The 27,018-nt window shown below is 34.2% G+C and overlaps 2 protein-coding genes across 4 annotated transcripts in view; one reads left to right on the top strand and one right to left on the bottom strand.

Moving 5' to 3' along the window:
* LOC132554822 (protein Fe65 homolog) overlaps nucleotides 1-6,685 on the bottom strand; it is a 139,223-nt gene extending 132,538 nt beyond the window's left edge. For all 3 annotated transcript variants that reach the window (XM_060219158.1, XM_060219150.1, XM_060219141.1), the window contains exon 1: nucleotides 6,620-6,685. The gene's annotated coding sequence lies outside the window, so the exon portion shown is untranslated. The remainder of the gene's footprint in view (nucleotides 1-6,619) is intronic.
* LOC132554701 (uncharacterized) overlaps nucleotides 1-23,876 on the top strand; it is a 31,288-nt gene extending 7,412 nt beyond the window's left edge. Inside the window, exons 2-14 of the mRNA XM_060219015.1 lie at nucleotides 9,023-9,247; nucleotides 9,784-9,871; nucleotides 10,131-12,048; nucleotides 12,452-12,504; nucleotides 12,975-13,044; nucleotides 13,665-13,781; nucleotides 14,547-14,662; nucleotides 15,443-15,593; nucleotides 16,573-16,657; nucleotides 18,583-18,721; nucleotides 20,949-21,045; nucleotides 22,042-22,149; nucleotides 23,615-23,876. Coding sequence (XP_060074998.1) covers nucleotides 9,023-9,247; nucleotides 9,784-9,871; nucleotides 10,131-12,048; nucleotides 12,452-12,504; nucleotides 12,975-13,044; nucleotides 13,665-13,781; nucleotides 14,547-14,662; nucleotides 15,443-15,593; nucleotides 16,573-16,657; nucleotides 18,583-18,721; nucleotides 20,949-21,045; nucleotides 22,042-22,149; nucleotides 23,615-23,876 — 3,429 coding nt within the window. The remainder of the gene's footprint in view (nucleotides 1-9,022; nucleotides 9,248-9,783; nucleotides 9,872-10,130; nucleotides 12,049-12,451; nucleotides 12,505-12,974; nucleotides 13,045-13,664; nucleotides 13,782-14,546; nucleotides 14,663-15,442; nucleotides 15,594-16,572; nucleotides 16,658-18,582; nucleotides 18,722-20,948; nucleotides 21,046-22,041; nucleotides 22,150-23,614) is intronic.
* Nucleotides 23,877-27,018: the final 3,142 nt, after the last annotated feature.

Here is a 27,018-nt window from a genome sequence, read left to right as displayed (position 1 = left end):
ACCAAGTTTTTTAGGAGTACCTGTCCATCACATCTTTATGACTGAAACAGATTGTCTAGAACTGTCATTTGCAATTGTATACAGGATGATTTTAAGATTGGAATAAAAATAACATTCTCATGTATTTAATTAATCAGACCTTTTAATATGAATCACAATAATATCTTCCGAACTTTTGTGGTTGCTTCGGAAGCCATAGCAAAAGTTTACAATAGCCTGTTGCATCCTGGGATCGATATGTCATCAGGTTAGAGGTCAAATTCTACAGTGACCACCATGCTTGTTTACGATAAGAATACCAACTTAACTAATATTGTCAGCATGCAAGGGCCTTCACAATATTTAACAGGACAGACACCGATAGAGATATTAAGTAAACTGTACGTAACGTCAGGCCATACATCTGTGCTGATAGACAATCTTTGAAGTCTCCCAAGCCAAAAATGTTTGACAATTGCTATTTCACTTTTTGAAACATATCCATAAATATATTCATTTGCAAACTTTATGAAATGTTTCACTGACAATTGTGATAAATTGCCTTCCATTGTCCGGTATATAAAAGAATTTTTGTCAACATAACCGTTACCATATCATAAGAAAGGGCGTGGCTTATATTCCAGTGTGGCTAATATGTGGATCAAATGAAAAAAATCATTCAAAATTGGCTCTGAGGCTTATGTACCGGTGTGGCTTATAAACCAGAAAATATAGTAAGTTCAATCTGAAAATCAATTCATGTGTTTTCAATAATGACCCTACATTGTATATTCATACAATTTTCAAAGAGGTCAACATTTCTTCCACAAAAATATTTTTTCAAATTCCCAATGGACCTACCATATTTTAAGTTATTGTTTTTTTTCAAACATATAAAAGGAAGAACATGTTTTATTCTCTTATTACATGTCTTTATACTAAAAAAAATTTCAGGCCTGATGTCAGTAAAAGTACTGCACTTTTTACATGTGCTACTGTACTGATGTGACTAGCTCAGGAAAAGTGTGAATACAAATTAAATTACACATGTACTCAATAGAATGTACACAGTGAGCAGTAGAAACCGTACTGAAGTATGAAATAAATCTTATTGACAGAGATTCATGAAAGTCAAACGTTAAACCAGACATTTATAACTACAATTAATATTTGCATTTTATGTTCCGTGGTAAAGAAAACTTGTACACCAATATAACATGGATGACGAAACTGTTTTGGATGCTGACAATCGATATGGCCTATAGGTTAATTAGGCCGGAGTGTAAGGCCTCATCTTCATGTTGCTGACTCGTCGGTACCGAATCATCCTTCGAGAAAAATCAATGGACTTTCTCATTCTATCATACCTACCATATCAGAAAACCTAAATGGCTTGGCTTCTACCAAAAATCATTACAAAGACCTGAACCAACATTGACATTCCAACACATGGCTGTGGTCACAAGATTTCTGTAGAAAGTTCATCGGTCACTGCTGTTTAGACGATATTACAGACACAACCTGTTACACATTATATATACCACTGACTAGATATTAAATAACAACCCATATTTTGTTTGCTGAGACAGGTCAGATGGACATATTTTGAGTGTTTCAACATTTTTCCTTTCACATTCTTGTTATTTTCAGTGGCAACAATTTGAGTTTTTCACTAACCACTAGCTATTGATAACTCTAACTTTTGGGCATCTGGTGCCTGGTAATTCTTAAATATAAAATCAAAAAAAGATATACAATATTGCCGAAATGTGCCAGCTAAATATACATGAGTATGCACAATAAACAGATATTTACAGTATTGAGAGTCTCAAAGGGAAATATGCACGAGCATGCCTGATGGACAGATATATACAGTATTGATATTCTCAAAGCCCTTACACATGATGATGTCATATTGTCAGTGTATGATCATGATCTACCACACAGAAACAGATACAGTAAATGGTAACCCTAGACTTAAAACAATTACGGAATGACCAAAGAACCAAAACAAAATACTGATTCAGCAAGCTAATCTATGAATGCAGCAACAAAGTTTCTACCCTTTGTTCTAAACAGAACAAATGACAGAATACATGCAGAGTCAGCAGTGGCCTCCACATTAATCACCTCAAATTATACAACAAGTCATGAGAAGCAAATAACGGATCAATGGATGACCCCAGAATCTGCTGGTAATAATTCCTCTAAATTCTATTGTAATTTTTGTTGAAATGGAACAGCCCTGGCCTTTACCTGACCTTTATACATTCCCTCAAAGATTAAATGTGATTTTTTTTAGAAGTAGGTGAGATCATATAAATAAACAAAAGTAACTACTATCAAAAATGGATAGATTTAGTTATTTCTGACATTCCATCAGATTTTGTTAAATCTGGATTTCATGCACGTCAGACCTCCAGTCCTATATAAGGTGAGGGAAATCAGAAAACTGCAACTGAGTCAGCATTCAAATGATATTTGAAGAAAAAAAAACATCACTTTCACATTCATCGCACATGAATCGAAACTCAAAAGTCTGTTCTTCATCTACAATATTTTCTACAGGACATGTCTCATAATACCAGTTATACACTCACTAAATGTTCAATTTCCATAATGTACTCTGTTTCAGTTCACATTTGTGTTAGCCACGACTAGTTACATGCCTCGTCTCGCCACTTCTTATACATCCACAAACATTCAGTGGATAATGTAAACAAAGATATTTTGTTCCCATCTTCCACTTCACTTCTGCATCATTTGTACAATGAATGGAGCCATGTATCAAGATTAACGCATTGAAATAATTCATATTAAATTGAAAAACAGCAATGCCATTTAAGAACATTTGTTTTTGTAAGTGTAAATTAAGCTCAGACCTTGTGTTTATATTTGCCTGGATTATAGCTGTTTAGGACATACATTGGGTATTGTGGAATCTCAACAAGTCACGTGGTTGAGTTCCTGTCTCAATTTCCACCAAAATTTGAGTACCCCAGTAGATACAGGAAAGGTACTTAAATATATATTTGCACTGAACTTTGAAATATGACATTTGTATCAACTTGTAGATAAAGAACAAGTCTTTGATCTATGTGCAATATACATGTGAAAGTAACCATTTCTTATCATTATTATCATTTAAATGCAGACCCTGGTATGGGATGCTTTTTTCCATCACTTTATAGATGACAAGACTTCTGATGTTCATTAAATCCAGACTCATACATAAAAAAAATAATAGAAAGTCAAAACAATTTGGACTAAGATTTTGGTAAGATATATGATAATTCTTCATTTTTCTACCCTACCAAAATAGGCAGCTTAAAAATGTAAATTAAAGATGGTTGTAAAAAAGAAGTGCAGCTTGAAATTTTGAATGTGTACTATCTTCCACATAGAAAATCAAAACAGTAGGAGAGTATGAAACCTGGCTTTTTTACAAACTAGAATTGTATCCAATGATGATAAAAAAGCAATGAAATTTAAGGATTTGGTAATATGTTTATGATGAAGACATAACACTTAAGCACCAGTGGATATTGTTCTATAAAGACCAATATACCAATTGATATTGTTCTATAAAGACCAATATCAGCTGAGATTGCCCCATAACAGTGTTAGGACCTATCCCAAGTCATTGATTGAGCTAAGGTTCGATAGAATTATTCATAACCTGAGAACATACCACGCAAGATACAAATACCTGTTATATAGATGAAATCCCCACTGGATGATATGACGTCAAAGTACCTGGATTGAATTCATGAACGCAAAGACCAACGTTGGATAATGAACATCACAGCAGTAGCAATGCATGACAATTTCTTATACATGAGATAAGGAAATCTCTTGTACTACCTCCCCAGTGCTAGTTTAACATGTCTCATCTGATCTGTCTGGTAAATATACATTTACGCATCATTTAGCAATAGTGATTGGATTGAACTGATTAACTTCTCATTTAACCTCAAATGATGCAATAATCTTTTATAATATCTTATAATTGATTATCTTTAATCAACACTTTCATGTGATCTTTTGTTTTAGCTAAAACTAGTAAACAAATTACACATAATTAAAATTCCCATTCACAATATATTTCATTCTTATAAAACGAATTTCATTGAATTTGTCCTTATCCTAATGACATTCATAATGCATAGACATGCAAATTGAATACAGGCTTACTGGAACTTAATACTTAAATTATCCCTTGACTACATTGAAAAGTCTTCCTGATTTTAAACCAAAGCTCAAAAACCACGATCCCCACTTGTTGTGACCCACTACCTCCTTCATCGATAATAAACTTGTATGTATAGAAGGCATGCACCCAAAATAACACCAAGCAAATAAAATGGCCGGAGAGCTGTCTCTTATGTGATAGGAGTATTATAGACATACATATATTGAATGTTCATTGCATTATCAATACCTAGTGCAGGTCAGTAAACAAAATAATAATGACTTAATCAACAAAACTACAACATTAAGTAAGAATCGTCAAGTTGAGGACAAAATATGCATGAACAACGAAAAGATTCCAACAATTCTTTTGAAAAAAATACTTGTTTGCTTGCTTGTTTGTAAATGGTTTTATATTCTCACAATATCCACAGTCATATGATGGTATGTACATGATGAGGTCACTTAAGGATACCTTTACAGTGCTATCACAATGGAATGTCATGACTTACAGGAATACTTATAAGAATGGCATTCTGCCCAGTCAAACAATATTGACACAAGTCTTGGAAATGGGGACAGAACCCATGATTTTCTTTTCTTGGCCGAATGCTTATTGAATACAAAATAAAAGTGAGAAGAGATTAAGATTTGAAACTAAATGAAAAGTCGCCTCAAGATCTTATGAAAATGCAATAATGACATGTGTACAGGAAAATAAGACCAGGTGTTCTGACTTCTAGAAAGAATTAACTTGGCAGAATCTCTTTTATGAATAACAGTGGTCATTAGCTCATCAGTGTATGTATCAGTCTTGCAGACAGCAGTCATTCTTTAAATGAAAGTCTTTGAAAGGAAAGAACCTAAGATCTTTATTTTCTCATGTAAATCTAAGCCTCTCCAAGTAACATTACATTTTCAAAATGTGAAACATGAAGTCAACTGGCATACTTAAGAGCATCAAGCATATCAAAATTCAAACTGCTGTGTAAGATATAAAAGTCATCCTCTTATTTGCTTAACTACAATTTGCAAAAGGTGGTAAGCTGTCTGTTTAGCTGCATTGTAATTTAATATTACAATAAGTAAGAGACAAAAAGTCTAGTTACAATCCTGTCCTTGATTTCAATCTCTGGAGTATAAATATAAATGATATTTTTCATGCTGCACTATACAGTACACAGCTATGTTTGAGATGAGGCAAATTCTTAATCATATCAATTTGTGCAGATGTCAAGTCTTAACTTATTTACAGGTAAGTTTGAGACAAGGTAATTTCTTGATCATAGCAGTTGTATTGATGTCAGGTTACAATGTTTTAACATTTATACAGCAAAACCAGGTTATAAGTAAATATTTCTACTGTGCTTTCCTAGAGTGGAGCAAACAACACTTGTTAGAATGTCACCAACGGTTTATCAATAAGCATCGACAAATGACCAACAATTGGCAACAAGCATTGTAAAGTAACTTCTGAAAATTCAATATCTTCAGAAATACTCAATAAATTCAGCAATATCAAAATATATGTTGTTTATATGACCATAATACACTTATGTACAAAGTTTCATGTTGATATTTGATAAATTGGTAGAGTTACAAAGATCAGAGGTACACATGTGCACTATATTGTGTATCACACTCACAAGATGCCTCTTCAAACTACGTACCTTCAAATATGTGATAACATTAGCAACATCTAAATAATGAAGTGAATTTACCTCTTCATGTCACTTGTAAACAGACATTTTTTAGATAGACCCAGTCACCAAGGCAACACTGGTACTAGTACTGGAAGTGTTAGTGATCACACGCAAATGAAACACAAAACATCCACATTAATGTCTTTGTCATCAAACAACAGTAATTGGTAACAATATCTAAATTTTTTTGTTTTCAAAAAAAAACTTTCCTAAATGGAATGTCCAATGGAATATGATCACACCACCACAAAACATTTCACAAATTGAAAACAAAATGATAAAATGTAATTGTGTGTACAAATAAGATTAAATTTGTGACGAATTAGGACAGAAAAACCTTTCTATTTAACCGGATATAACCTTAGAACAACAAAAAAAAGGTAAAGCTTACGTTACAAACTCTTTGAATCTCATTATAATATGAAATCACTTTTAGTAGCATGACATCATATCATTACGAGAAATAGAACAGTAAGAACACAAATAATTGAAAATGAAACAGAAACACAGTCTACTACTACTAAAATAAATCAAGAGAAGAACCCAAATCATAATAAATAGGTTTAATCGGACCTTGTCTGTACCCTATACAGAAACATTGGGGAGGGGCAGGGATTCGGAGTCTGCTGTCAAACGCTGCAACACACACAAACCGGTTGAATGATTGGTACGTTCTTTGAACACTCACCTCGCATAAAAGAAACACAAATGCATACCTATAATGTTGACGATACCATCTTACTTACCTTCTGTGAAATAAGTCCAATAAGTTTGCAGAATTTGCCATATAAAACTGTAAACAAACTGGAGGCCTGTATGGCATGAATTACCTTTCGGTCTGTGACCTTTTTGAATTACTTCCGTTAAGGTCACACCTAAAATAAGATATCTCGCATTCCCGATAAATTATTTTTATTTCTTCATATATTCATTTTTCGGTATGATATGGCCTGTTTTAATCTCAGCATTAATTTTCTAATGTACTGTATATAACATTATTTGAAGAAAAATAAAGTGATTTTTTTTCGTTTAATGAAAGCGGTAAATTCAAGTTCACTTCCGGTTGTTTAAGTAATTATGGTGGAAGCAGGTGCGTTATGGATAGTATCTGTGTCAATTCGTTAAAAGTGGTTGTTACTCGTGAAGGTGAAACGCTTAATGAGTCTTAAAAGAATTGTTCATCTTATTTCAACGAAAATATGAAATTGACTACCGAAAGTATATAGTTTCTAATGCAGTAAATTTTATAAGGGTTTACCTATAGATGTTGAAGTTAGACTGCTATGACAATGACCTCTCTCTCTCTCTCTCTCTATATATATATATATATATACATATGTATATATATATATATATATAACTTGTGCTGGCCACTAAAACGTTCCAGAATATCGCTTGGATAGGTCTGAATCGACATTTTTCATTAATTTGGTTTATGATTCACTACATACCATTACCTAACACTGTCGCCAGATTTCGTCAAACATTAATTCGTCAGATTGCAATTAGTTGGATACTCGTGTGATGGGTAAATCAGACACTAATATATTACCTTAAAAAACATGACCTAAACGTGATTCAACTCTGTAACGAGTGATCATTTAATGACTAAATTGTAGTTAATTTTACATCCTACATTGTTGTGTCAAACATCACTGCTCAAATTTTAAAACACCTGGTATATTAGTATGAGTGTATTGAAAGATGTGACCAGAACTAATGACCTGTCTCTCTCAATCTCTCTTTAGCACTGCTTGATTACCTTGTTGGTTATATAAGTTTGGTCAATTGGAGGTGTGTTATATGACAGTGATGTCATGCAGAGGGAATAGATGGATTTGTTTTGTTCTTCAAACAAAATTGTTGTATAGCTGCTATAAATCAAATACACTTAACCGATAGTAGTTCATATGTATAAAAGGTGATCATTTATTTCATTGCCTCCACTAAGATTTGAACCCGGAACCTCTGGCTAACTAGTCTGACACTCAACCAATTGAGCTAAAGAAAAGCTCTGTCTAGCTGGGGTTACATATATGTATGATAGTGAATATTTTAGAAGTAATTATGATATAGAATGCCATTTATATGAGTGAAAAAATGGAAGGCAAATTGTTGAGAACAATGCCATTTGTGAGATGATAGCAGTGGTATTGAACAATGGACCTGTAGCATAAAGTAATAAGAGTTGCCATGGAGGAGAGTTGTGTAACAATAAAGAATTGATCTACAATCAATATTTTATCTCACTGAGAATTTATGGGAAAAAAGTAAATTAATAAACTGTCATATTTTAATGAAATTTATTTTTTAACTCCCCAAAGGCACATCATTCAAAATCCATCAAACTTTCTGCAAAAATAGTTACCAGTCATGATTGACTTAATAGATTTTAATCAAACTTGGTAAAAAAAAAAACATTCTTTTTGGGAAAGGGAACCAAGTTTGTATAAATCAGATGGGTCTTGGGACCTGAGGGGCATGCTCAAACAGGAAAATTAAGCAAATTGTTAAAATCCTTTGGCATCTGAAAGAATTATTAGATTTTGTCCAATTTTAGCTGAAGCATTCTTGGATGAAGGGAGTTTTCATAAAATATGAGTTTTGGCCCCTTGAGGACAGAGGGAAAAATCCCAACAAGGGAATTAGAGGAATTGCTTTTGTAGGATTGCCTAGATTCTTTCCAAATGTAGTCCACTTGAAGTACTCTTGGATCAAGAGGAATCAGATTTGTATAAACTGTGGGTTTTAATCCCCTGGAGCAGAGCCCAACAGCTGAAATAAAACAAATTCTCAAAACTGCTTATTTAAGAATGCCTAGATTCTATCCAAGTTTTATCTGCACCATTTTGGTTAAGAGGGAATCAAATCTGACTAAACAGTGAGTGTGGAACTCCTGGGATGGTAGTGGCAGAGAACAATATGGGAAATAGATATATATCTTTAAAATGTGTTTAGTTTAAGATGAACAGTTTCAGCGTACTAAACCAGGTGTTCAATACAGGCCCTATGGGCCTCTTTTTTTTTCTTTTTTTTTAATTGGTGGTCAATATAGTAACTGTTTCCCCATAAATAAGTCTAAAACCATTAATTATTTATCAGTCTAATAATAATACACAAAACATCTAATTGCTTCTGTTTTTTATCAGAGGAATAAAAAGGCTATGTCTGGTACACCAACTGGCCCTCAGAATGAAGGGATTGGGATTCCTTCCCAGAGTAAGGCTTTTGCAACTAGCACTCCTGCACCAGTACTGACAGAGATTCTTCCTAACCAGTCACAGTCCAAACCTGATGTGTCCCAGCTCTTCCAGAAACTTGGGGACAAGTTAGGATGGTTTCAGTACAACAACATTGATACTGCTATAGAAACGGTAATTTATTTATCAAATTAAAGCTGTTAAACTGTTTAGAATTAATTTAGATATATACTGAAATAATTTAATTGTGCTATACTAAATAATATTTACTTTACTGTAATAAAATTTACTCTGTTATACTCTAATAAAATTAAGCCTACTACACTTGTGTACCTAATGAAATTAACTCTACTACACTTGTGTAATAAAATTAAGTCTATATTATTTTGTAATAAAATTAACTCAGCAACACTGTATTCAAACGAACATTACTCATTTTCTTTATGTCTTACCTGTACTGCAATAAACTGTAATAAAATTAATTATAATATACTTTAATTAAATTAACTCTGCTACACTTGTGTGATAAAATTAATTTTAGATTATATTGTAGTAGAATGAAATATCTGAATGGCTACTTTCAAAAAGTTGATGACTAGGGATTTCTTTATTTAATTTTCCATTTTGGTAAGTTTTTATTTGAAATCCACAAAATTTTTATCAAAGTTTCATATTTCATATTTGAAATGTACATCATCTTGCCCTTTCAGTTGTCAAAAAGTGCAAAAAAGAAATCTACAAGATCACGGAGAGATAAAGCGAGCGGTAAGTTATCAGATGACATATCAACATTGAAAGGTAAAGTTTTATTTAGATACACAGGACATGTGCTAATAAGCTAATCTTCACATAAGAAATAAAACTAGACTCAATATTTTTTAAGATGGCATTTGATTTTTTGTTTTCTACTGACTGAAAGTGTTTTAATAGCTTATAAGATTCAGCGACACAATGCAGAATGTAGGTTGTACAGTTTTAAATTGGTATTGAAGTATTATATTTTGATTTCTATCTCTTACTACGGTTATTAAATCTGTGGATTTTCTTTTATCAACAGAACCTCAATCTAACCCCAGGAGGAAACATAAAGAAAAGATTCATCAGAAACATAAGCATGAATATTCAGAGGAATGCAAAGAAAACAAGAGACCAACAGAAAGACATCTGAAAGTCCGATCACACTCGCCTCATGGATCTGATAGTGTTTGCCTGGATGATGGTGTGCAGGGTGTATCTGTGAGAAAGAGTGCTGCATGTACAGATCTGACCAGGTCTTGGACAAACCAGGGTGAAAAAAAGAATCACAGGAAAAAGATAAAAAATACTGTCAGTGTTTTAGAGTCACCTAATTCACCAGAAATACTGACGAAAGGACGTCACACTCGTCTGCCTGGTGCTCGATCATCTTCAGAAAGCCCAGAATATCTTGGAGATTATGTAACAGAATCTACACGAATACACAGTGATGCAAGCCTTGAATGTGTTTTGGACTCTGTTGATGTTTCAGCCATTTCATTCCATCGAAATGGGAGCTTATCTGGTAGTACATGTATGGATAGTTTTCAATATAACTCAAATGAAGACTCGTACAAACAGTTGAATATAAAAAATGATAGACCAAAAACAAATGTTGCCAATTCCAAGACTTTACAAACATCACCTACCAGCAGCAATGTGTGTTTGAAATTACAGGCTTTGAGTTTAGAAAATTCAAAACATTGTACCTCTAAGGGAAATAACTCCTCAAGAGCTGTGAACAACTCTGACCTCTACACAACTGCCTATGATCCACATGTTATAGAAGATAGCGTAGAAGTGATAAAATCTTCATATACATCTGAGAAAGATGAAAGAGAAACCTCCTCAGGTTCCAGTTATGAAGTAGAAGATGTGGCAGTACAGGTACACTCAATATCAGATGTGAATCAGAAAATAGGCAAGTGTGCATCAAGTGAAGAATCAGCAAATTTTGATCACAAAGTTTCTGACACAAGTTCAGGAAGTGGATCCTCTTACGAGGTGGAAGACGTGTCTGTACAAGCAGAATTGATCAGTGAACAGTCTTGCATTATTGAAAGCACACCTCCAAAGGCTCTGAAAAGTGAACATAAACATTTCAAATCAGCTTCTGATGATGAAAGAAATGAAGATGATTCTTTTGTAGAAGTGGAAGATGTATCCATGCAGACTAGCTTTCAAGTCCTGCCTGACCATCAACCAACAGGCAACATCAATGGCTTGTGTTATGATTCAGGTTCCAATTCTTCTTGTGATGTAATTAAAGAAAATGCTGCACTGAATTCCAACCAAATGGACAACGAAAAGGAAGAAATTCTCGAGGATCTGCACAATATCAGTCTCCCAGGCCTTGACATGCAACCTAATCCTGCTTTCACAAAAAGGGAGCCTAGTATTTATTTTGATGCCAAAGATTTGCCCCAACAATCAATTAAATTCAACAGAAGAGACCCAAGTATTTATTTTGATGCCAAGCAATCACTTTTGAGTAGTTCACATTCATCAAACTCCAGTTATGAGCCAACTAAAAGCTTGCAAGACTCCACCAACCACAGAAAGAAGGGAAATAACTTCAAAGCTGATGATATTGTTTCTGTAAGTGACACTGATTCTGACGATTGTCAAATAGTCAACACATCAAAAATTGCCAGCAAGAAAGAACAGCAGACAAAAAATTTCTCGTCCAATTCTGAGGATGAGATAGTGTCACATTATTTTCCTAAAGACAAAACAAGTGTAAAATCCCAAAGGAAGTACTCCTTATCCACTGACTCCTCAGACGACTCTGATGTTAAATCACTTTCAATTAAAACTAGAGACCAGAAGTGCATAAAAGTTCCAAGATCTACAAGTACCATCAAGGGCAAGCGTACTGAAAGACAAAATGCCTACAACTCACTTTCCGATTCGGAGAGTGACCAAAAAATGGCAGAGCAGTTATCAAACAAACACTGGAGGTAAATATGTATAACAGTATAAATTTCTGGAAGATTTCTGTAGTTCCCAGAACTAGATATTATTCAAGTCATTGAATCATTGAAAGTCTCCCAGGAATTTCATCTTACTTTTTAGGGATTTTTTCTTTAATGGACAGTCATCCACTGAAAAGCTGTAATAGTGGACATAAAGTTTGTTAAATTAAGACTGCACAACTTCACATCAGTTCAGGTCAATTTCCTTTGGGTGTTGTACAAGGTTTTGAATACAAGACTGGGTTGTTTAACCCATAATCACACAACATTCACATACACCAAAAAAGGATAACAAAAAATCAGCAATTTTTTTAATATTCAAAATGGACGCTATAACTATTAACAATGATATTTGATATTTTATATTTGTTACTCTGATTCTCTGCAGAACTAAACAGAATATTGAATCCTCCAGTGATGAAGATGATGCTTTAGAAACCTGTAAGTATATTTCTTTATTTGAACAATAACCATGGCGATGGTAAAGTGCCTGTCATTTACCTCGGTAAATCAGGTCTTATTTTTCTGTTTGACACCATGAGGTACCTATGGATCATCAGCTGCTGGATTTTTAACCCAGTAACTCTAGTAGTGAAAGCAATAAGACCCCTTACACTCTTCCATATGAACCATATGATAAATTAAGTTGATATGAATAGCTTGATTCTCAGTTGTTTATGATAAAGGGGAAAGTTTTAATCATCCTGTCTGGACACATCATGTTCAAAATTTCTGTGATCAGTCAACATTAAAGGTAATATAAGCTTTCACAACAATAAACTTGAAAAAAGTTGCCCACACACCCACTTACAAACACACAACCAAAAAATGTTTTTCATCCTATTCATAGAGATCTTTATGTTTGGATCATATCCTGAAAACTAAAGCTAAGATTATGTTCCTATTTTTAGTTTTACAGAAAATGAGGGGGTCCAAGAAAAAGCTGAGCAGTGAAGATGAAGAGAGAGCTGAAACAATGAGGTAAAACATAGAGATACCAATTTATGATACACACTGTAGTTACAGCTGAAACAATGAGGTAAAACATACAGAGATACCAATTTATGATACACACTGTAGTTACAGCTGAAACAATGGTAGATATCTAACAGATAAAGCTTTTATTTACATCTTACTATATTAATGATCAGAAAATACTTTATAAACAATATGTACATGATGCAAATTATCAGAAAATTGAAGCAAAAGTATTTTGCTTTGACTGGTGTGAGCTGTGAGATTCACAGTACCTCATTTCTTATGTTTTATTTTCTGACTATAATGTGTATCTAGTGAAAAGTCCCTTACATTTGAAATATGTAAGAGAAAATATTGGTATTCATTGCATTTATCTGAAAATAATGGCAACAGACTCTTTATGAAAGGAGGCATAACATACAAAACACTTTGCTTGTTTGTGAGTATTTGGTCAATACTACATATGTATCTAAATGTGCCAAGAGGCATGTCTTGTGTAATTATGTATTTTAATGATCTGAAATTGTAGTTGTATTTTAACTCATATATTAATTGCCTCTACTATCACATATCTATCATCTAATCAATTTCAACCTGACCCTCCTACCTTTATATGTGAGCAGCATGAAAGAGTTTATAGTGGAAGACTGGGAAGTTAGCGATGACGATGATGATGAAGATGATGTGTTTCATATCAGCACCGCCTACAGGTCAACACTCCACAGCACAGATGACCAAAAGTATGTACTGATCTGAATAAGGAAAGGAAAAAAGTATTGAAATGGAAATTGATCATTTTTAGTGTACTATTATCAGATTGATTGTTCTTAAATGCCATTTTGTTTAAAACAATTATTGTTATCACTATTTCTCTCTAAAGATACTCTAAAGATATTTCTCAAAATTTCGAAATTAATCCGTATTTATTGGTTGTGCATGTTTAAATTTGGGCAGATTGCTAATACTGGTCTGAGATTTTGAAAGTTTGTTTTTCTCAGTCAACTATTATCTGATAGTGGGCTTTTCAAATCACCCTATGTCTGTGGTCGGTGGTTCACTATCCATCTGTCCGTAAGCAATTCATATTATCACTGTTTGTTGAGAAGTATTGGATGGATGTTTCTCAAACTTTGTATGTAGGTTCCACTTGGTTCCTAGTTGTGCCCTTTTGATTTTGGGAGTGAATAGAAAAACAAAATAGCCTACAGACAACCATCTTGGATTCTTTAGAGGAATTTTCAAATTTCATGTAATGAAGAGCATATACAAGGGAGATAAGAAGGGAAATATAAAGATTATACCATTGTGGTCACCAAGATTCCTCTCGGATCTCTTATAATGGTTTGAATATAATTTAAATGTACATACTGTTTACATATTGAGTTGTTTTTTTATACTTCTTTCTTTTTACTAAGATTTGCCAAAACATGTGATGTCCGCCATTTCCATATATTGTTAAAAGTATTGATTGAAGTATTGATTGTTTAATTCATTTTTCCCCCTAGGAAAGTCGTACCTGTAGTTTTCAATAACAGCAGTTCAGAAGATGAAGATTTCAAAACTCCCAAAGTTACTACAAAAAGCAGTGCAGATCAGGGCTTTAAAACTCCTCTAAGCACAAGTAAGAAATAGATCTGAAATCATGCACATTTCTGTTGTCACAGTGATGTGTAGTCAAGTTCAGCTTTTAACTGATAGAGTTGCCTAAAACTTTGCTATGTATGTTTTGAAACATTTATTTCTGATGTCACTGATTACTACATAGATAGAAATACACGTACCAAACAGGAGAACTATTGATGAGTAAGTGTCTGATAGCTAATAGGACATTTCATTTCTCAGCTAGGAATTTTATTTAATCTCCATACAATTTTCCCATGTTTATACTCTATTGCAATAGGAATTTTCTGCAACGTATATTTTATTTTTTTAAGACAAAACATGGTATAGGTAATAAACCATATTACTTATATTTAGTTTCAGATTTATCAAATATGATTGTATTAAGAAAAGAGTTCTGGCCATAATTTTAATCAGTTCTTATAGATGGGAATAAACTAGTAAAGGTTACAATGCTAAAAGCTCACAGGAATAACGTGATTTTGTTATCAGAATATCAGTATAAGTGTACTTCAACCAGAACTGAAGCCACAATACCAAATCAAATATCATCTGTGGTTATAAATTGTTATTCTCCTAGATTTCCAGGATGTTTTTCTGGCAAAAATTAGAAAAAGAAACTTTTGTTTCTATACATGTTCATTAAGTTCCAAGTAAAGGCTATGAGCACCTGATTCACCTCTAACTATAACTTATTGAGGGAAATATTTGTGTATAAGGATATATAAATTCAAACATGTATGACCTATGATATCATCATGTATGACATTTTATACCTCAGAGAAGAAACCAAGGAAGCTACAAACACCAATGACAGATAACTGGGGTTTGAAGGAAGACCATTGTTTGTACCCTTCAAATACTAAGTACAGCTTCCTTAAGTCCCTCACAGAGAATCTACCTGTTACCAAATGTGACCCAGAAGCTGTCAGGTAAGTATTATGATTATCATCATGTATTGGATTAAGATCCTCTCTCTATAAGGGATTTTAGCTAAACTTGGTGAAAAATACTCCTATCTACAGTTTTCTTGTTTAACAACACACCTGTCAGATTATTTGAAACTTTTAAAACACATATCAAATTCTGCAAATCTTCTAGGATCTGTGTGTGCATGCATTTGTTAAGTAAGACACTCTGGTAAAATATGGTAATGTCAACAGATTAAAAACTTAAATGCTTCTGCTCGAAACATCTTTTGAATCACTGTTCTAATTGATTAATCTATATTAAAATTTGAGTCCCAAGTTGCTTTATTTTTATAGCTTTCATTTATGTAAAGGGGGTATAATAATCACTCTTTTTGTTCATGCATGCATCTGTCTGTGCATGTGTGCATCTGTGATAATCTTAATCATACCAACAAGGTCTACATGTGATCAGATTTTAATGGTCATTGACTCAAGGATAGGGTGTATATATCTTTATGGTAGTCATTGGTTCAGGGGTGGAGTGTATATCTTTATGGTAGTCATTGGTTCAGGGGTGGAGTGTATATCTTTATGGTAGTCATTGGTTCAGGGTTGGAGTGTATATCTTTATGGTAGTCATTGGTTCAGGGGTGGAGTGTATATCTTTATGGTAGTCATTGGTTCAGGGATGGAGTGTATATCTTTATGGTAGTCATTGATTCAGGGGTGGAGTGTATATCTTTATGGTAGTCATTGGTTCAGGGATGGAGTGTATATCTTTATGGTAGTCATTGGTTCAGGGATGGAGTGTATATCTTTATGGTAGTCATTGGTTCAGGGATGGAGTGTATATCTTTATGGTAGTCATTGGTTCAGGGATGGAGTGTATATCTTTATGGTAGTCATTGGTTCAGGGATGGAGTGTATTTTTATATGGTTTAATTATATGGTTTATTTATATGGGCCCCTGATCACTTTGTTTTTATTATTTTGTATTCAGATTTATCAGGACATTTAAGAAATCCAAGCAAGAACTGACCCAACGTCTTTTTAAAATATACAATGAAACAGTATTTGATAATAAGGTAAGTGAAGAACCGCTAATGTTGGGGATCAATGACAATTTCATAATTGATCTTCAGATCATCTGAACAGATAGATGATTGATTATAGGAAGGGGATACATCTCCATTTTTGCATTGATAATAACATCATACATAAAGAAACAAGTATTTAAAATACAGACTGTTATGTACTTCACACTTGTTGTGCGCTTTCATGTCTAACATGCAGGTGTTTTTAGGTCATCTGACCCAAAGGGTCAAGATGACCTATAGCCATCGTGCTTCGTCCGTCGTCGTCCGCCGTGCGTAAACTTTTCATTCAAACAACATCTTCTCAAATACTAGAAGGTCTAGGGGGCTAATACTTGGCACAGAGCATACTGGCATGGAGCTCTACCAAGTTTGTTCAAATGAATGACCTTGACCCACTTTAAAGGTCACAGGGGTCAAATATCTTGTATCTAATGTCAGATGACCGTTAAGGCCCATGGGCCTCTTGTTTTGGATATATAATTATTTGTAAAACAAAAGAGAAAAAAAAGGAAAATCATCAGGTAGTCCTTTGCCACCTAGTCACAATATCTGGCTATGTCCATGAAAAGAAATTTTGCCTCATGGTTGTAATATTTGCCTGTGTTCATAAAAATAAGGTACTAGGTAATTACTATTAATATATATCGTCAGTACCAACAAGAAATGTTGCCACCTATTTGTGATACTTGGCTATGTTCTGAAAAAGAAGTACCAGGTAACTAACACTCCACACTTAGACAACGATGAGATCTGTCAAGATAATGACAAAGGCTTTGGATCGGCAAAACCAATGACTCCACAAAAATACCTACTAGTATTTTTTTTGTATATCACCAATTTCCTAATATAAGGAATAAACTGGTGCAAGATGACATTTAAATCTCTGTATTCGCCTGTTACAAACACTTGAATAAACTGGCAATGGTCACTGGACTCTTACAGTGTGGAATAACATCCACAACCACAACAAGGAATAAGAAGGATTTAGAACTCATTAATTATTGCTTTAACCAAGAGCTTATGCAGTAGTGTTACAAAAAAACAAAACAGTCAGTTGATCTAGGATAATTCAATTCATGTGTAGTGGTTATTCAGAAAGAACTATACCAATGCTACTGTCTGTATATTGCAATGCTATAGTTTTAGTGCAGAAAGGTTACAAAGGCTGAAGTATTGAATCATAAGCATCAACTGTATCAAAATGCACTAAGCCAGCACTGACTGTGTCTTTTGTTGGTATTGTTACCATGTTAAAAATTGTCAGTAGTGGAAATGATAAGTAAACACATCAACATATCTGTAGGAATTATACTTTCAATCTTTGTGGTTTTAACCTCACTGACAGCATCATATTCAAATAAACTTTATATGGGAGATAGCTGAAAATTACCTTCCAAGGATATGACATGTTCACAGTGTGCATCACTTTGTTGAAAAACCTAAATAAAGTGAGCATTTACACACAACATATTAAAAAGATAATTACATGCACTTTCCCCTGTATGTTAGGTTTGAATGCCTAATGTATACTATTTTTAGATAGAAATGTAGTACATATGTTTGAGATGCTACTACTTGACTGTGTAATATGTTTAAATAAAGTTTGAATAAGCAATAGCTGATCCTTGCATTAATCAAATTATTCCATTGAATTAGATTGATTTCCAAGAACTGATTAATATGAGAATATTAGACCTGAACAAGATAACTAAGATTTTTTTTGTGTAATACAATAAAAGATAAAATTCAAAACAGGAAGTAGATATGATTTATATGTAGATAGCAAGCAATACCAGCAGGTAAAAACAGATGGCTTCACTACTTGTTTTGTATCACAAGATAATTTTTGCCCTCATGTCAAAATCTTCCCTCTCAACCCAAGGGTATGAAAGATTGTATTTGATGTTTTTCAGTTACCCCAAGACGTAGAAGTGATCTGGAACTGTCGCCTGTTGAGGACAGCAGGGTATTGTGTGTACAAGAAGGTGTCCACATCTGGGGGAGCTCGCAGTGTACGCATTGAGCTTTCGACCAAAGTCTGTGACTCTGCAGGTATAGAAATGTTAAATTAGCACTATTATCCATGTTGTGAATCCAATAATCTGTCCTGTCATGTATGTAACTCTGTAAGAACAGAAAGGTATTTCTATATATAAGACAGGGAAACAAGCACCAGATTTTTCTGTCTGAACTGTCTTGTACTATACTCATTTGACTTTATAAGTAAAACAATATTATATATCTCATTTTCGTTTGTGACACAAAAAGTAAAATGAGATAATTTTGACAGATTTAAAAGTTTATGAAACAACAAATAACTGATATATTTTTCATACAGTTTTGATATAACAATACGATTTGTTACCTGTATATGTTTAGTTTACCTCACTCTCATGCTAACTTAGAATAACAAGTGATTCTCAGCCCTGGAATGAGATTTTATTATGCTCCCCATAGTTGCCGCTGTGTCCGTCCATCTGAGCATAACACCAAAAACTATAAGAGGTATCAACATAACACTTCATAGGTAGATAGATCACAACAGGAAGAGGTACAGTGCACCAGAACCATCACTCTCTTTTGTATAATTTAGGAGTTATTGCCCTTTATTTTTCATACTTAAAATTTTGTTTGGAGCATTACACTAAAACGATAACAGGTAATAAAATGAAATTTCATAAATAGATAAATCTCAACAAAGAGAAGTGCAGTGCACAAGAATCATAACTCTCTTATTGCCCTTTGTTATTTTTCATACTTTAATAATTAATTTTGTGATAATCAGGGAGCATAACCCTTCTCTGACAGCCCCTGTTTCAGTACATCAGTCCTAAGATAAATCCATCTAAAATGGCATGCAGATAAAAGAGTCTGTTATGGTTGGGTATTTATGTAAGTATTTTCTTTGCATCATATTTGCCTTTACTGCATGGTTAATAAAAAAAACCCTGTTTTTTGACAGGAACAGAAATATAACTGTAGGTACATTCATCTGCATGGATCTATCTAATAAATTCTATAACTGAGAAATTTTCATATACATTCATGGGTCTCCTGTCATTTTCCTAATGGACCTATCCATTTAACTCTGACTCAGCATGTACAGAAATCTAAAACATAGTATTTGTGTCATTGTCCATTTGGATTATAAGACACTTCATGTGTCACAGTGTGGGATAGTGCTATTCCACCTTAAGGGTAAAAAAAATGCCGTAAAACCTGGGGCTTGGTCAAGGGTTTTACTACATTTTGTGACGTCCTTCACTCTGACATGAGTATCTTTCTCTTATTTCTCATTCTTACATCAACAGTGTGCTGCCAAGAATACCATATTACATGAAGATCATTTTTATTATGTAAATAATAGACAAATTGACCAAATTTGCCCTAGAAAAATAAAACAAAATGAAAACAGTCACTGTAAATAATAGTTTCCCAGTATTATGAACTATAGCTACAAAATGTTAGTGTTGGAATAATAAAATATATAATAAGAGGTAGAAATGTTTTGCTCAGATATTGAAATTCATGAATGTATTTACTTTACTTTGTACTAGAACCGAAAGTGATGTGTGTGCTGATACACAGACACCGAACATGTTCAAGACACACTGCTACATAACAGGTTGCTTGTCATTCCCAGAGCAGCTATGAGACGCACATACATAAGGGATTGCTCATTCACAGTGGATGTACAAGACACATTGATACATTAGGGTTGCTTGTCATTCACAGTCGGTGTACAAGACACACTGCTCCATAAGCGTTTGCCTGTCTTTCCCAGAGCTGATATGAGACGCTGATACATGAGAGATTGCTTGTCATTCTGAGAGCTTGTGTAGAATACACTGATACGAGATTGCTTGTTATTCTAAGAGCTTGTGTAGAATACACTGATACGAGATTGCTTGTTATTCTAAGAGCTTGTGTAGGATACACTGATACAAGAGATTGCTGGTTATTCTAAGAGCTTGTGTAGGATCCACTGATACAAGATTGCTTGTTATTCTAAGGGCTTGTGTAGGAAACACTGATACAAGATTGCTTGTTATTCTAAGGGCTTGTGTAGGAAACACTGATACAAGATTGCTTGTTATTCTAAGGGCTTGTGTAGGATCCACTGATACAAGGTTGCTTGTTATTCTAAGAGCTTGTGTAGGATCCACTGATACAAGGTTGCTTGTTATTCTAAGGGCTTGTGTAGGATACACTGATACAAGGTTGCTTGTTATTCACAGAACATGTACGAGACACACTGATTCATGCTTGTTATTCACAGAACGTGTACGAGACACACTGATTCATGAAATGTGTCATGCTGCAGTATGGTTAGTGAATGGAATGACTGATGGACATGGGCCATACTGGAGATATTGGTAATTATCACAGAAATTCTGAGCACATAAAGTTCACCCCTACCTTCACAAAATGGATTGCTGAAAATTTACTTTAAAACAAACTATATTTGATAATGAACAATATAATGTTGATTTGAAGACAGCATTATAATGCACATTCCCCCATTCAGTCATGTTCTATGCGATACACTTGTTGTTGGAAATAGTTTTCGCTGGCTTCAAAAGGAACACAACAAGATGACAACTACAATACAAAAATGTGGTATCAGAACCAAGATTTCAATGTCAGGAGAATATAGTACAGGTATTTAAAAGATTCTCAACAACCAAGAATAGTATTTTAGTTTATAGTTAATAACATATTTCAAGCACTATGCAGTCATCATCAAGGTCTTGAGGATGGCCGAATATTGGTCCTGTTGGTGGCTACATAGCGATTCAAACATGTTGACAGTTCATGAGAATCAACTAAACAATCATTCTTGGATGAAGAGAATCCTTTGTTAGCCTGTAATGTGTTAACTACATACTAAAGATATCGACTGATCCATACGTTGTGGTTCCATCCAGGAAATTGGCTTCATCGTACAGCAGTTTTGTCCTTCAGGTTGATGACTAAAATCTTTGACAGGAATGGCATGAAAAAGAGTGGAACACATATCATTATGTCATCCTTATTATACCCCCAATATTGGGAGGTATATAGTAATTGTCTGTCCATCTGTCTTTACATCCACCTGTATATGTGCACATATGCATAAGCTTGTGTACAAGGTGTCTCATAAACCCCATATATTTGTTCATATTCACTCTTTCATTGTATCAAAACATCAAGTTAGAAACCAGATGAGGTTTTGGTGATCATCAGTCAAGGTCAAATGTCACACTTAATACCACTTTTCAATCAAGAAACCTTATATAAAATTTACTTCTTAAGCACCTGAACAGATTAAGTACATATTCACACCATATCATCTCAAAATCATGTTGTCATTTTCATCTCTTATTTTCTAGGGCCAAAAAATCGAACCAGACCCATCCGGAAATCCCTGTGATTGGTCGTTGTCATAGTTACAGCATTAACACTAAGTTTACATACCAGTGCAGTCAGTGTGGATACAGGTAAATTAACTTCGTAAATAGACAGTGTTGAGAAAGATTAATTTACTTTAGAGATAATCAGTATGGATACAGGTAAATTTACTGTGTAGATAGTCAGTGAGGATAACCGTTGTGAATGCAGGTAAATTTACTGTGTAGATAGTCAGTGAGGATAACCGTTGTGAATGCAGGTAAATTTACTGTGTAGATAGTCAGTGAGGATAACCGTTGTGAATGCAGGTAAATTTGCTGTGCATTGAACCGTTAAACGTTTCCACACTCAGATGCAGCAAAATAAAACAATAATTAAGTTTATATGAGTGAAAATAAAAAAATGATGTTTAAGTCTGTAGACTGATATGATTTTAATGCCCAATACTATGTATCTTTTGGTGAATAGTGTTGATATCCTCATGTTATAACTTACAGTTATGATCCTGTGGTAACTAAAGCTTTTTCATTTTTCCCGTCATGAAGATTTGTATGATAGTTTATCCAAACATCAATTCAATCTCAGCTTTTCTTATGCTCTCTATATTTTTCTCACAAATACGGACAACCTATGGGCCACACCATCATATGCTTCAATATTTAGCCGTTATTGCACATGCATATTCATTCTTATATTCTGGATACAGTACACAAATCCAAACAAAAGTAAATGGAAATGGAAAGCAATCCAAAGTACAAACAACAAAATGCACAATTCAGAATGCAAACGATCCCAAACACATGAAACGCAAACAAAAAAATTTTTTGGGAATGTTAAACAGTTTTAGGTCTGTAAATTAATCCAGTAGACAGTCAGTATGCATTGAGTTAAATCATTTGTATAGACAGTCAGACAGTATGGATACACGTAATTAAGCTGTATAGACAGTCAGTGTGTATACAGGTAAATTTACCGCAAAGACAGTGTGGATATATGTAAAACAATTCTGTGAACAGTCAGTGTGGATACAGGTAAGTAGATTGTTTAGACAAACAGTATTTATACAGGTACATCAACTGTGTAGACAGTGTTGATACAGGTAAATCAGTTGTAGAAACAGTTCGTTAGGATTCAGGTAAATAAACTCTCTAGACAGTGTTGATACAGGTTAGTCAACATCTATGTGGAAAGAGCTGAAAAATAATCACTTTAGCAATATGCGCAGGGATGACAATAACAAAGTGGAGTACAACCATTCTTATACTGAGTTTATGTTTTAAGATTAAGGTCTCTTTACCATTTATGGAAAATCATCAATCAATTTTGTAATATGGTTTTGATGACTTCGATTCTGAAAAAATTGGCTCAAAGTTTATGGTATGTTAAGAAAATTTCCAGGATAAGTTTATGTTTCAGAGTTCAAATGTCAAGGTTACCATAACTATTCATAGAAAATCACACATTTATGGAAGTGGGACTATCCCCGTCTCACCGTTGTATGGAGGTTTTCGTCATCGATAGGTATCATGATACCACTGTATTCTCTTTTCTTAGGATTGATCGCCATTCCAAGTCATTGAATATGGACACTAAAGTTTGTGGATACTGTCACGGCCGCTTCACGCTGCTAAGTAACTCAGGAAAGAATGGTTCCACACCAGTGAGTGGTGCATCAACACCCCGAACTCCAAACAAGTTTGCTTTGTTTGTCAAGGATAACTATGGAGACATCAAGAAACGAGAGCAAAGTCTAAAACATAAAGACATAATGAAGATCCTCAGTCAGGAATTTGCGAAAAATAAAATCTCAGCATGAACTTTGATACGATGTGTTATAATCATGAACTTTGTTTTGTAGAAATATGTAGGTTAAATTGTACTTACTTATTGTTTTATGTCATGTTTGATTTTGTAATCTGATCTCAGGTATAAATCTGATCTCAATAAAAGCATTGTTTTATTTAATATTTCACCAGTACTTTGGAGCCTCATTTATGCCTTAATATAAATCAATATTATCTTCATACAAGTTTTCTTTAATTTCTTTTGCAAACAGGCAGACTTATAAGATTCATGACATCAGCAAAATTCACAAACCATAAGATGAACCAAGAAAATATAAAAATTTAGGTAGCGAATTTTATTAATTAATTGAAACACATTTTAAATGAGATATTAATTTGAAAATATATGACTACAATTTAAATGTAACTAGAATGCATCATAAACTGACAGTGTAATTGACAATGTGAGATGAAATATGTACACTCCAATATTTGTATGTATTCATTATAGGGAAGTCTTCCTTTGTAGCCAAGCACATGGTGTACAGACGTCTACAGGTGCTAAAGTAATAAGTAGCTATTTGGATGTCATAAGTTTCTGGTATTGCAAACATTGGGTTTTCGTTTAGATCACCGGAGTACCTGTGTTACTCAGGTGACTTTTGACAATTGCCTTTTATCCGAACAAAATGTGTAACCAGTTGACTTTTCTAGAAGTGTTGGCTAGATAAAACTTGGTTGTAATCATCAGCCATTGATGAGAATCAGTCAGAAAATTTAAATAAGACCGGGTGCAATTCCAGGGTGCTAAAGGACAGGGCTATAACCTGGTTATTAGGTAATTCCAGGGTGCTAAGGGACAGGGCCATAACCTGGTGATTAGGTAATTCCAGGGTGCTAAGGGACAGGGCCATAACCTGGTTATTAGGTAATTCCAGGGTGCTAAGGGACAGGACCATCACCTGGTGATTAGGTAATTCCAGGGGGCTGAGGGACAGGACCATCACCTGGTGATTAGGTAATTCCAGGGAGCTAAGGGACAGGACCATAAGCTGGTGATAAGTTAATTCCAGGGAGCTAAGGGACAGGACCATAAGCTGGTGATTAAGTAATTCCAGGGGGCTAAGGGACAGGGCCATAAGCTGGTGATAAGGGTAATTCCAGGGGGCTAAGGGACAGGGCCATAAGCTGGTGATTAGGTAATTCCAGGGGCTGAGGGACAGGGCCATAGCCTGGTGATCATGTGCAAATCATTTCTTTGAATCATCCCTAGAAACTGTCTGTCACGCTTCATTGTATTTGTACCCTCATTAATTTATATATACCTGTAACTATTTTGCTGGAAATATTTCACTTTATAAATACATCATAGCAACTTTTATAACAAAAATATGAAGTTGTGATTTATCTGTTTCAGTCTACATTATATTTTAGATACATGCTAAATTCTGGTGACATTAATTTGTTACATACTGATGAGAACTAATCACATTCAGGATGCTGAGAATTCTAAATTCTACACCATGTCTACCAGCTGTCTTTTTGTCACTTCTGAATTACTTTTCTTTTCTTGTGCAGTCCTGCCTATCAGTTTATATCCAGTATGTGATACATTTAATGTGAAATGGATTGTCTCACATAGGGCGTTTCAAGTAAATCAGTGTATCAAAGGTATCACAATTACCATTTCTCAAAATAGGTACTTTCCTAAGGTATTTAGTTCATTATATGAGCCGCATTAAACATTTTTGTGAGAATTTGAAAAATTTCATTAATATCATAGCACATTAGAGTCCTTTATATGTATTTTGAATTTTGAGGACTTGGCTCTAGAGATTTTCATCCAGTCAAAAATAATATCCACGTCTGGTGTAAAAACTCGGTAATGTTACATGAGTATACTTAAACACCTTTCAACCTCCTCAGTTGCATATAGATGACATTTTTTTAAACAACATATCCATTAACTTCCAAACCTTTGATTCATAAATGTTTGACATCTAGATGTTTTAGAGTGCTAACACCCATTTTATATTTTATCTTGTTTACTTCATGTAGGTCACAAAGTGACAAAACAGAAGACAATGAACATGGTAGTGTTGTAATGTCAGGCTTTAAGAATGTGCAGAGGATCTCAAAAGATAAACTTAATGTGATCAGATTGACAAGATTTCCATATTATTTGGTATGCTGTCTGACTTTCCAGATACAAACCCATGCACATGTGCTGCAGCATATTCAGAAATAAATAAAACGGTGCCAGAAATGAGACTCAGCAATAATATTATGCCTGCATTGTCAATGCAGGTGTGGTTGATCTGCTGATTCCAAGCTGTGGAAGCTGAATTGATTTCCACTTGTACACTTTAGTGAGACTAGTGTAAGATTAACTCACTCTCCAACCAACCACAAAGGGGAGTTTGTTTTAGTAGTATGAGGCCTGCTGGATAATTGCCGTTATAATGTTTCTTTCAAGAGTTCAGACCTCTGATATCTTAATATGTATTCAAATCAGCATGGTTGATGGAAAGGAAAATAACTCCAAAATGAGACTCAACCAAGTTCTTCGTCATGGTCAATCCAAATAGATTTTAGATTTTGCCAGTCTGTGGAACATGCCCTTGTCTGGTTATTTTTGTCTACTATATAATATAATATAAACTTCATTTATTTTACAACAATTTTGAAACAAGTTATGTCATCTTATACTAATCACTCTCGTTGGCCCGGATGTAAGCGCGCAAGGGGTCTTATTGTGGGAGGAAACCGGAGTACCCGGGGAAAACCCACGTGGCCGAGCAGGTGACCCCTTACCTTTTCACGTGTTCCAGGAATCGAAACCCGGTCAGTTAGGTGAAAGTAGAGTGCGTTACCACTGTGTCTACTATATTCAACAAAACGTTTGAGTCAGTAGGAATTAGGAGTCTATGAATATAATACTCAAAAGTATAACAAACCTTACCCACAGACAAGTGTGGGAGAAAAGGAATTTGCTTTATCAATATAATGCATGTTACTCTTTCTACCATTTGGTTTGATTATTGAGACTTTACAATACACACTGCAGTACTGATAATCAGATTTGCCAACTGAAGCGAGATATAGAAGTTGATATACCCGATATAATATAATTTCTTCTGTCAAATTTGAAAACACAAAAGATTTGCTATTGAA

Source organism: Ylistrum balloti, unplaced genomic scaffold (genome assembly GCF_031769215.1).
Source record: "Ylistrum balloti isolate Yb309-2 unplaced genomic scaffold, AGI_CSIRO_Ybal_v1 Utg369642, whole genome shotgun sequence".
NCBI lineage: Eukaryota > Metazoa > Mollusca > Bivalvia > Pectinida > Pectinidae > Ylistrum > Ylistrum balloti.
Note: the sequence above shows the minus strand (reverse complement) of the source record. Positions and strands in the feature narration are given on the sequence as shown.